General features: G+C 46.2%; 1 protein-coding gene across 1 annotated transcript in view; it reads left to right on the top strand.

The window, feature by feature from the left end:
• LOC147730706 (uncharacterized) overlaps positions 1-12817 on the top strand; it is a 90657-nt gene that overhangs the window by 5604 nt on the left and 72236 nt on the right. The window contains exons 2-3 of the mRNA XM_086955485.1: positions 4566-5119; positions 11820-11895. Of these exons, the coding sequence (XP_086811611.1) occupies positions 4566-5119; positions 11820-11895 (630 nt within the window). The remainder of the gene's footprint in view (positions 1-4565; positions 5120-11819; positions 11896-12817) is intronic.

Raw genomic sequence — 12817 nt, 5'->3', positions numbered from 1 at the left:
GGCCGATTCCCAGGATGCTACCGAGCCACCCCGAGACGCACCCACGGACCCTTCAGCTGCCGCTCCTGCGAGTTCACCTGCATCCGGACCTGCACTACACCCGCACCCACCAAGACCAAGACGAGCAACAGCAGCAGCCACCTGAAATGCATCCTGCTCAACACCCACTCCATCCACAGACACGCCGTCGAGCTCTGGAACCTGCTCGACACTACTTCACCAGACGTCGCCTTCCTCACGGAAACCTGGATGAACGCCTCTTCAGCGCCCGACATCGCCATCGCCATCCCAGACGGCTACAAGATCATCCGAAGGGACCGCATCAACCAGACCGGAGGAGGCATCGCCATCATCCACAGGAACACCATCCGCATCACGACCAACACCGACGACACCCTGACAACCGCCGAACACCTTCACTTCCAGGTCCACATCAACCCCAAGACCACCCTCAGAGGCACCCTCATCTACAGACCCCCAGGACCACGCACACAATTCAGCGAAGACATCGCCGACTTCATCAGCGCGCACGCCCTCCTCTCCGCTAACTACATCCTCCTCGGGGACCTCAACTTCCACCTGGAGAACAACAACGACCGCAACACCACCACCCTGCTGGACAACCTCGCTAACCTTGGACTCAAGCAGCTGGTAACCACCCCCACCCACTACGCCGGACACACACTCGACCCCGTCTTCTCATCCAGCAAGGACATCGCCTTCATCCACGCCACCGGACTCCACTGGACGGACCACAGCTGCGTCCACTTCAGCTTCAGAAGGACCACGATCCACCACCACCAACAACAGGCGGCACGCGGAAGCTGGAACAAGATCACAGCCGACCAGCTCACGACCTCCCTGAGCAAGAACCCACCTACCAGCGCAACGAACCCCAGCCAAGCGGCCACCAACCTCACAAAGTGGATCAGCGATTGCGCTGATGACCTTGCACCCCTGAGGACACCGCCTAGCAGACCCGGCAGCAAGAAAGCCCCATGGTTCACCGACGAACTCAAGAGCTCCAAGAAGAACTGCCGAGCCCTCGAGAGAACCTGTCGCAGAGACCCAACACCGGACAACATGACTGCCCTCAAGCTCGCCACCCGAAAACACCACCAACTCATCCGCGCAACCAAGAAAACTGCATTCAAGGAACGACTGGACAACAACGCACACAACAGCAAGGAACTCTTCAACATTGTTAAAGAGCTCGCCAACCCCAACGCCGGAAACAACATCACCCCTTCGCAAGACCTCTGCAACTCCCTCGCCTCCTACTTCCACAACAAGATCGCGGACATACACAACAGCTTCAGTACTCAACCAACGCACGCCACGACTGAACCACCGCCCCCCACCACCACCCTCCGCGCCTGGACCCAGATCAGCACCGAAGACACCGTCCGCATTATGAACTCCATCCACTCCGGATCTCCGACCGACCCCTGCCCTCACCACGTCTTCAACAAGGCCGACGCTGTCATCGCACCCCACCTGCGGGACATCATCAACACCTCCTTCGACACCGCTACCTTCCCGGAGAGCTGGAAGCACGCCAAACTCAGCGCTCTACTAAAGAAGCCATCAGCCGACCCTACCGACCTCAAGAACTACCGCCCCATCTCGCTGCTCCCGTTCCCTGCAAAAGTCATCGAGAAGACTGTCAACAAGCAGCTGGCCGCCTTCCTCGAGACGAACGGATCCCTCGACCTCTCACAGTCTGGCTTCCGAGCCAACCACAGCACCGAGACCGCCCTGATCGCAGCCACCGATGACATCCGAGCACTGCTTGACAACCGAGAAACAGCAGCCCTCATCCTCCTAGACCTCTCCGCGGCCTTCGACACTGTCTGCCACCGTACACTAGTACAGCGACTCAGCAACGTCGGAATCCAGGAGAAGGCACTGGAGTGGATCATCTCCTTCCTCGCCGGAAGGACACAGAGTTCGCCTCCCCCCGTTCAGATCTGAAGCTACCGAAGTCATCTGCGGCGTTCCTCAAGGCTCCTCGCTCAGTCCAACCCTCTTCAACGTCTACATGAGCCCCCTCGCAGACATCGCACGCCAGCACAACCTCAACATCATCTCCTACGCCGACGACACCCAGCTGATCCTCTCCCTCACCAACGACCCCGCAACCGCCAGAGCCAACCTTCACGAAGGGATGAAAGGTAGCCGAATGGATGAACAGTCACCTGAAACTGAACTCTGACAAGACAGAAGTCCTCATCCTGGGATCCTCACCCTCCGCCTGGGACGACTCCTGGTGGCCCCCCGCCCTAGGCAGCGCACCCAAACCAACAGACCACGCACGCAACCTAGGCTTCATCCTGGACTCCTCCCTCTCCATGACCAGACAAGCCAACGCCGTCTCCTCGTCGTGCTTCAACATCCTGCGCATGCTACGTAAGATCTTCCGGTGGATCCCCACCGAGACCAGGAAGACGGTCACCCAGGCCCTCGTCACCAGCCGTCTGGACTACGGCAACTCCCTCTACGCAGGAACCACCGCCAAACTCCAGAAGAGACTTCAGCGGATCCAGAACGCCTCAGCACGACTCATCCTGGACATCCCCCGTCACAGCCACATCTCCGAACACCTGAGAGACCTGCACTGGCTCCCGGTCAACAAGAGAATCACCTTCCGCCTCCTCACCCACGCTCACAAAGCCCTACACAACCAAGGACCAGGATACCTCAACAGCGGCCTCAACTTCTACGCTCCCAAACGCCAGCTTCGATCGACCGGCCACGCCCTCGCCGCCGTCCCCTGCATCCGAAGAGCCACCAAAGGGGGACGGTCCTTCTCCTACCTCGCCGCCAAGACATGGAACTCCCTCCCGACCGACCTCCGCCTGACCCAGGACCACCTCGCCTTCAGGAAGCAGCTCAAGACCTGGCTGTTCGAGCAGTAGCGGATCCCCCTCCCCGAGCGCCTTGAGACTCTCTGGATGAGTAGTGCGCTATATAAATGCTTTGATTGATTGATATAAGAACATTGTTCATCATTCAACTGTTTTCAATTGGAGTACCAGGAAGCAATGGCTTCATTTCTCCAGCATTTGTGCTCCTGGTAAAGTTGATAAGAAGAGATACCCTAGTAAGGAGGATAACTGTGGCCTATTTGGGGGAGGAGATATAATTATCCTTTTATTCAGATAATTTACGGCCATGGCTTGTTGATCTAGTTAATCAATTTGGGAGATTTTCAGGGCTTACAATTAACTGGAGTAAATTGATTACCCTTTGAGGCAGGTGGTAAGAGAAGCTCTGATCGTCTCCCTGTTTAGTTTTATGAACCATACTTACACTTGCTGGCCTGTAATGGCTGTGTTCAATGCCGCAAGAATGGACATATTCCTACCCCCTGCGACGCAAGAGGCTATATTGATGATTCTACCTCAACTGAGAAAGGGTGCGACAAACATGATGTTGTACAGCTCCATTTGGTGAAGAACACCAAATTTAACATTTTGAGAAAAACTCCACAACCCTGATAAAATTGATCAAGCAGATCAGAGGAGGTTTATCCCAGGTCCTAGCACAGCTACGAACATAAAGTGCAACATATATAAGATGAGCTGGTGGATCCACTCACTAAAGCGGTACTGCTATTTATGGGTGTCAAAAAAGCTTTCTCACTACATTGGAGAAAACTGTATATTGTAATAGAACAGATTGGGAAGAGCGAAGCATTTCGAGGCTGAACCTTGCTACTAGATAGTGTGGCGCAGGTGATTTCAAAATCATAGTCTGTACGTAAAAGAAGGTATGTAAGGTGCTCTTTATCCTGCTACCCTCCGTCACAATAGCTCTCACTCTTGCACATGCAACACCTATTGACATTGCCAATGCTTGTTGTTGTTGTTTCTCAAAGGTAGCAGTTGCACCTAAAATCCTTTGTTTGCGAGCGAGCGGCTCCTTTCACAAAGTGTTATTGAAAGCCCTAATGAGTTTGTGTTCTGAATTGTCCATTTATCACTTCGAGTGTACCAGCAACCATAGATTATTGGTTTACTTGCTCAACAAACCTGTATCTTAATTTGAGCTTCCTTTTGTTCTACAATACCTGAAGCTGAGCATTCGGTATCATAATACTGGTAGAGCTACCTATCAATAGTCAGGTGGGACTTTGGGCTCGTTATATTTCAGAGATACAAAATATTTTTTCATAATCCTTTTTATTATTCAATTCTTTTAACATTTACATTGCAGTATGGCGTAGCGTGCATACTAAACCATCCACTGCTTTTGTTTACTTATGCAGTTCAGAGTTCATTGAGTAAATTCCCAGCATGTACTAACGGTATGCCACATGTCTTATTTGATTTCTTCTTTGTGAAATCTGTTGTACAGTAGATTCGTTTTTTCTATTGAGGTACTTTTGAAAGATAGCAAGTCATTATGTTATGTTTCTGGAACGTGTTGTTTGTTTAGCTGATGAATCGGCAACCTACTTATATGAAATGTAGCTTTTTAGAGTGAATTGTGTGAGATTAAGGTTCTCGTTTGCTCATGTTTAAGTCTTTAAAACTAGTGAACTTCTTGTTCTCAACCTGCAGGTACAAATCGTTAGTACGAAGGAACCAAGATCTGTTCCTCAACGAAAGTAGAACTGGAGTTCTGAAACGCACTTACAGTGCGATCTCAGCAAGGCAGTCGTCTACTTTTAGTGCGGCTAAAGACAACGTGCCTGGGGATTCTCTGTACAACGCAGAATTCAACTTCAAAAATTCTGAATCTGTTGTGGGAAAGCGCACATGTCACAGTGCTACTTTATCAATCCATTCTGAATACTTGGACAGTCCAGGCGATACACCTCTGGACTTGACCGCTAAGAATGGTGCTGACTTAAAGCTGCAAATACAACATGAGCGGTCCCTTGTTTTAGAGGAGTATGATTCCGCAGCATGGACCTCGGAAAACTGCAATAAAGAAGCGTCAGACGTCAGTGAAGAACCACTGTATTCAGACACCAGCCACAGTGAGGATGAAAGTGCTACATGTATACAAAGTCATGTAAATATAAATGAAGAGGTTTGCCGAGAATGCCTTGATCGCTTCTCCAAGACTTTAAAAGACCCATCTGCCGCCATAAAAGAGCCGGATATTGTCGGTAGGTTAATTTTCCATTGAGCAATTAATTGAACATGTTGATGAAGCACGAGTATAAGTCTATATAACAGGTAAATAGTGTCATAGCTGTAGCCTTTTTTTGTTTGTTTTATGCAAGGCTGTCTAATTCTTTTTACATAAATCCCGGCTAAACTGTGCACACGTGGTTAGAAGATGGCCAGTAAGAAGTAACGACAATGATCTTCGAGTGTTCTCTTTATAAAGTATACCCGTTGAATCAGGAGGTACCTTTTAGAAGTGCCATCGTTTTTTTTCACTGCTGTTGGATCGTTCTTGTGATTAATTAGGCCACAAGGAACAAAGACCATTACCTTTCTGTATTCCATTACTAGGTAGCGATCAGTGTTGTGAAAAATATCTTGTTGATACAATTAAATTGCAATTTTTTTAACCTTTGGCCAAAGCTTGAATGCTTCTCATTTCATTAAATTATTTGCTTGATCTTACATAATCGTTTCATGCAGCAGACGTTTCTTTGTGCTGCTGACGTCCAGTGAGCATGTGGCCTACTGTTTATTATTAGTAACTAATGAAGCCCAAAGGAATGCCTTCCTTCTGAATTATAAGCTCATTACGGATTAAAGATTTTTTAAGGGATAATTGTTTTCGGCATTGAAAAGAACATCTACACGAACGATGCCAGAAAATGGCCATCCGAGGATGACCAAATTGCACTATTTTAAGTCCTAGCATCACATTTATTTGTAATACTTTAAGCATTCATTATATTGCAGACGTGGCTAGATTGGTCATAGAGCACTGTACACCCTAATGTGCAAGTTAAGTATGAATGAATGTGGCTCTATAAAATGCATTCCAATAAAAACAGTAAACCTACTTTGCAAATGTTGTAATGTCCCTTCAGATACACATATACTCCCCGGCCTCCCCATAGTTAATTCTAAAGAACTAAGTAGATAATATAAACCCACATGCATTGGAAACTGGAATTACATTCTTTGATAATGTGTTAGAGAAAGGGCATGGCTCTGGAGAGAGAGAGAGCGTGTGCCCTTGTCTTGAGTTCATCAAAGTAAGTGCTGTAGTATATCAACCCCCACCTCAGCACACACAGGAGTCATGCATGTACACCTGAAGCCTGTGGCACAAATTGTGACCCAGAGCAGGGCTTTGTGGTCTGGATGGGAACTCTGTGTGCATCCTCATTAGTGAGCATGACTACAGTTAGCTGACCAAGCTGCTGGGGACTGACTGTGGTGGCAGCAATAAGATTGTAGTGGCAAGGCATTGTTTTTTAATCTTTGTGTTCGGAAGAGTAATTTACTTACTTCTCGTTGATTTAAAAAAAAATTATTGGTTCGTCAGTCCCCTGCAACCTGTTTCTTACCTCCCCCCATGTTGAACATGAACAATGTCTGTATATTTGTTATTTCTGTGTGTAGAGAGTGTGTGGTAGCATGGGTCTACACTGCAAGTTGTTTTGCTTACCTGCATCAAAGTGGTACACTGCAAGCCGTTTTGCTTTCCTGCATCAAAGTGGTACCTAAGGTGAAGACGACAGAGTCCAGAAATCTGAGTGAATTTCAGGATTCCTCCAGGGCAATTCAACAACCCATGGTAGTGGATCAGAGTTGTACCTATGGAAGAGAGTAGACAGTCAATTTGAATCTTAGGGAGTTTCTCCTGCCCTTTCCTACCTTATTGTTCATTGCAAGTGCTACCCCACCCATGCCCCGCCTTAGGTGAAGAGGTAGATATGTTATGAGGCTTGCATGCTGCTTCCATTTTAGTTCTCATTTGAACTTTGCCTCCTTTTCTAATGGTGGTTTGCAGATGTTTTTCTGTTGCGACAATGGCCCTTGCACACGTTTATTCCTGATGGGCGTCGTCACCCTGTAGTCTGCAGATTTAGTTCCAGGGTCACACAGATTCATAACATTATTTAGTTTTGTGCTTGCAAGAGACTCTCTTATGCTTTAGTCCAATTAAAAAGCTGGCCCAGTGTGATAAGTTTGCCGTTTGGTTATTTAAACTATTTCTGTGCTGAAGTTAGTGAGAGGTGCACTTTTGTTGGAGTCCTCACTGAACGCTGCTGTAAGATGCAGTCCGACTGTTCCCGACTTTCATTCATCCTGAGAAGAAAGATAGCTGTAGACTTGGAGATGCATCCGTGGATGCACTGAGCCTGGCTTCCTTACATACAGAACCAGCCTATTGGGTTAGGTCATTCCAACAAACTGAGCAGATGTGTACTCCTGTATACGGTCTCTTTAGCACAGAGGCTAGTAATAGTAGTAACTTGAGCAACATATGAACAACTAACAAGATCGAATTGTTTGTATTTTGCACTATTCTAATGACGCTTATTACAGAAATCTTTGTTACAATCGCAGTTCCTGTTTTATTTGCAAAGATTAGAGCTTTTTAATTTATGTTTGAAAATGCAATAATGTATCTTTTCTTTGGGAACACTTAGGGCATGCAACAGTGGCAAATGAAAGTTGGATCTGCTTCCACGATTTCATTGGGAATCTGAGAGTCCTGTTCTAGGTTACTGACAACATCTATAACTCTGTAGGTTTAAGAGGTTAGGTGCAGAACAGTGAGCTAGCCAAACAGACCAACATTTCCTGATTATATAAGAAGATTCAGACTCTTCGTATTATGAAGTTGTATTGTTCTACATACACAGCCCTACTAGAATAATGGGAACCGTATAGCAGTTAAGTAGGGCAGCCGCTCCCTCTTTTCTGCCTTACTTTTGGGTCTTCCCCCACAGTAAATTCTCCATTCCACCCTACCATACTGCTGCTAGTTGAAGACAAAGGCATGACCGAATCAGTGTGCGAAGAATAAGCAAAAGGCAAGAACTGATTGTTGGAATATACAAACACTGCCTAAAAATGTATGATGAGATAGAACAGAAATTCGCAGCCAGTGCACCAACATTTCTGTATCTCGATCCACAGTCCCACATCACTTACTAAGAAAGTCTCTCTGATCATAGGTGTCATGAGGGCCACTTCTTACTGCAGATTCTAACCTTAGTATACTTCCCAAGTACCACACTGGATATGAAAACCTTTGTCAGTTATGCTACCACGCACCGTTAGGTGGCATTGTGTGGTTCCGCATTGGCTCTGTAACACCCTGGAAATGACGGCGCAAAGCTGCATATAAGCGCCACCCTTGTGCGCTGACATCAATTTGCTCCTTTCTGCGCCTTTCAGCACAAATCTGGCCTTTCAACACAGATCCGGTGCTCCACTTTCAAACTTGTCTGCATTCTGACTCATTCTGAAATGTAATATAGTGTGCTAGGGAATGGGGCCCCCTCCAAAAACTACACATTTCAAACCATGCCATGACTGCAGGAAACGAATATCAGTAATGGACCCACACAGAGTGTTTCTCTGATGCGTGTGCTCAGCTACGAGTTAAGTGTGTCTCATCGCTTGAAGTTATGAGTATACAGGAGAAACCCTAGAGTCACTAGGGACCTGTAGTATATTAAGTTAGCAAACAAAACAAGATGATGGACGGAGTGCTGAAATGTTTCAAACTCTCACCACCAGTCAAGAGATTTGGGTTAAATCCATCATTCTTTTGCACACCGTGCAACCCAATTTTGGATCTACACAAAAGCAAATCAGTCTTGATCCTGCTCCCCAACGGAACAGTTCAGCTCGAACTACCAGGCCAGTTACACCCTGAACTGGAAAAAAGCATCCTGTGATCAGTTTCGTGGTATCACCCCTCATCAGCCAGGCTAGCTTGAATACAGTGGCACAGTAAGCAAGGGAGCCCTGTCTGAGCATACTCTTGGCCACTAAGGGCAAACACAACAAGATGAATGGAGTGCTGAAAATTTTCAAACACTGACCCTTCAGTCAAGAGATCTAGGTTAAGTCCACAGTTCTTTTGCTCACCATTTCACACCAGTTTGGACCCAGCCATGCTGAAATGAAATGAAATTGAAATGAAATGAAATGAAATTTGATTTGTAGAGCGCATGGCTGCCCGAAAGCGTCCCAGCGCTTGCTTAGGGAACCCGTCCTGGTATTCCCCTGCGAGATAACCCATTACTGGGCATCCCCAAGGTAAAAGTCAGGCATCCCGCTGCATGGGGCCGTTGTGGAGGTTAAGCAAGCTATTGCCCAGAGTTACAGAGTGGGACTCCATGATTGGAATAGGCACCGAGGTGAGAATTGTCAGGTCCAGGAAATTTTTGAGCCCAAGACCCGCCGAGGCAGGGAATTGAACCCTGGTCCGGGCCAGACCTCTGCATCGCGGTCTGCCGCTCCAACCACTTGAGCCACACTTCTCCACAATGTCATTGGATCACTATGTCATTGGATTCAGGCTAGCCTGGTTGATCATCGGTGATATCCAGAAACCGGTCCCAGGATGCTTGCTTCATGTCCAGGGAGGACATGGCCTGGAAGTTCATTCTGGACTGTTCCCCTGGCGGGCAGGGTCAAGACTGATTTGCATATGGCTGGGTCCATACTGGAATGGCATGTGAGCAAATAAATGATGGATTTAGGCTCTGATCTCTTTACTCGGGGTGATTATTTAACAATGTTCAGTATTCTTCCCATCATCTTTTTGTGTTGGTATAGTAAGTTAGTGCATGAACAATGGCCCATAATGTAGTATTTTCAGCAAATTAAAATCAAAGCCAACGAGTAATCTAATGTACAAATTATCTGCAAAAAGGTAATAAACGGCGCAGTGCGTATCAAAGCAGTAAAGAACAGCACGGTCCATGAATTATAATATACAGTGGTATAGAACTGCATGCAAGTCGGCGACATTTCAATCCAATAGCTAATACCAAATTATTATTGGGACTTGTTTAAATATGGAGCCTGGGAGAACGCTGTAAAAGCACAGTAAACATTTTTCTAATCTGTGATATAAGTAAAGAGCAACATACATACGTAAAGGAAGAAATGGGTGCGCCGTACACTTGGGGCATCTAAGGCAGACCTTAGGGTCGACTTGTATGTAATAAAAAGGTTGTTTTGGACTTTGGAAATACTTTTAATTCCAAGGTCGAATTTGGTCATAGTTGTATTTAAAACCAGCCTGCAAGGCATGCCTGGCTTTAGCCTCTCCGATGCGTCGGATGGCCCAGGCCGCCCAACGCAACGGTGGGCGTGTGGGTCGAACGGCAGGGGGCAGTCCGTTCTGAGCACGCGTCAAATTCCACTGCGGCGAAGCAGTTAGACTGACACCAGATACCACAGCAGTGCACACATAAGTGTACTAACTCCACTGTGGTCTCTAAATCTACATGCCCTACCATTTACTGGGGATTTACAGGTAGACTGTCCTGGACAATTAGATTTACACCAGTTACCATATACCTTTTAAGGACGGAGTAGATGTGTTGGTCCTGGTTAGCAGATCCCAGGGCACACCCAGAATCCGAACCACCAGTATCGGTCAAAAAATTGGGGTGATCAGGGCAAAAAGAATGACTTTCCTACACCAATGAACTGATGAAACCATTACCGTTTATCCTTGGCTTTTGTTTATTACACAACACCGGCCTATTCATACGCCCATAAACTGGCAACCAGTTGCCGGACGCATACAGTCATAAAATTACAGATATGTAGAAATACAGCTTGCAAAACAATATACCCTCTGCGTCAAAACCCTTGCCTATTACAGTAATCTATGAAATTCCATTTAACAAAATACCTATATTTAGGTTTTATTATAGAATAATAACACTCCACTCCTAAATGCATATAATGTTCTTTTACATATGTTTTCCACAACAAATTTTTCATGTCTGTTGCGTTTTTCAAAACATTTCATAATAAATAGATCAGGCTGATTGCCATGGTATTGGCTTGCCACCATGGGCATCTAATTCCTGCTGCCTCAAGTATAAACTATGCCATCAGCCAAAAAGTGCAATTCATGCAGTCTTCTTGGTGGAAACACACTTATTCGGCCCAATCAAATCTTGTACTTAAGGGGACCAACATGTGGGTGGAACCTAAACACCTCTCTTGGTAGGACTCTGAAAGCTCTTTTTTGTTGATCACATAAGGTCAGGTCACAGTTGGACTGTCAAGCCAGTCCTAAAAATCTATGTAGGTAAATGACTGCTCTCATACAATGTATTATGCAGCCAGAAAAAAACACCATACATTATCTAAGACATTTTTTTAGCATTACAGTGTTGTGTGTTTCCCTGAAAGTTCAAGCTCAGGCTGCTGGATAAATAAACGAAAATGGTCACAGCTGTGTGGAGGAAAAGCACTTTTTTGTGGAGGCACCCTACTCCTGCCCAATCAAAACATGGACTCCTGGCTACCAACGTGTGGGTGGAAACAAAGCCCCGTTTATGGTGATTCTTCCGTAATTGTTTGGCGACAGCTGTGTTGCCAAGCCAGACCATAAAAATTAGAACTAGTAGTACCTGTAGAGAAGAGTGCTGCCTTACTTTCCTCTTTGCATGTATTTATTGGACAGTAGTAGGAAATGTAAGACCTCTGTAGTGCCCTGTGCATTTTGTAGACCCGATCATGTTAGTGGTTAAAACCCTTTAAATGACATATAAAGTAAATGCAATCACCTCTTGATGCTAGTCCCCTTGCTACCCCGGGAAACTGTCAAAAAAATTTGTTTTGTGTACTTTTCAGGCATACGTGAATAGGTGAAGAATATTCTAAAATAAATAATTACATTTATTTCAGATCCCAATCACTGGTCTTGTAATTACTGGATGATGAGCAATGGAGTGCGAAGGAAATCTGTTCACCTCGAAAACAGGTATGCTAAACAGAAACCTGCGCCATCAAAAACAAGCATTTACAATGCAACGGTTTCGCCTTTGCAAAAGGTAGAGCTAATGGCATTGTAAATGACAAATTTTTTATTTATGTGTTGGATTTGAAAACAGACAAATGGCATTGTCATTTACATTGCCAACAGCGTAATCTCTCGCAAATGTAAGACCTATTGTACCCTACTGGACGAGCTCAGCAGACAGCAATTACTACCACACACACCCAGAGCCAGCCACACACACACACCCAGAGCCAGCCACACACACACACACACCCAGAGCCAGCCACACACACACACACACACCCAGAGCCACACACACACACACCCAGAGCCACACACACCCAGAGCCACACACACCCACACACCCAGAGCCACACACACCCACGCACCCAGAGCCAAACACACCCAGAGCCCCACACACCCAGAGCCCCACACACCCAGAGCCACACACACCCACACACCTAGGATGCAATGACAGAAACAGCAACATACAAGTCGGGTGGCACACTATGTTAAGGCAGATTTTAATTGTATGTTTTTAAGCCACGCCCTTAATTACACTGGCCACGCCCCTCGTAGAGACCCTCCAGTTTTTCGTCCCAGTTAAAGCCCTGCTGCTCCCTACGTGTTCCTCCATACACGATCTTGGTGGAGTTGCCAGCAAACACTATCCCTCATAATAGAGAGAAATTATATTAATTGGGTGTCCCCTTTGCATATTCTCTTTTCTCCATTCAAGAAGCTGATTGGAATTTGCTGTACAGCCGGCTCCTAAATCTCTAATCACCATTTCAACGTACAGCATCCAGGAATCTATTAAAAAAAGCTTCTTTAAACAGCAACTAGTTTTTTTTATACTGTAATTATTTTCTCATAAAAACGATTTCATTACATTACACTGCAG

This window comes from Lissotriton vulgaris, chromosome 2_1 (assembly GCF_964263255.1).
Source record: "Lissotriton vulgaris chromosome 2_1, aLisVul1.2, whole genome shotgun sequence".
Taxonomy (NCBI): Eukaryota; Metazoa; Chordata; class Amphibia; order Caudata; family Salamandridae; genus Lissotriton; species Lissotriton vulgaris.
This window is presented reverse-complemented; position numbering and strand designations above follow the sequence as displayed.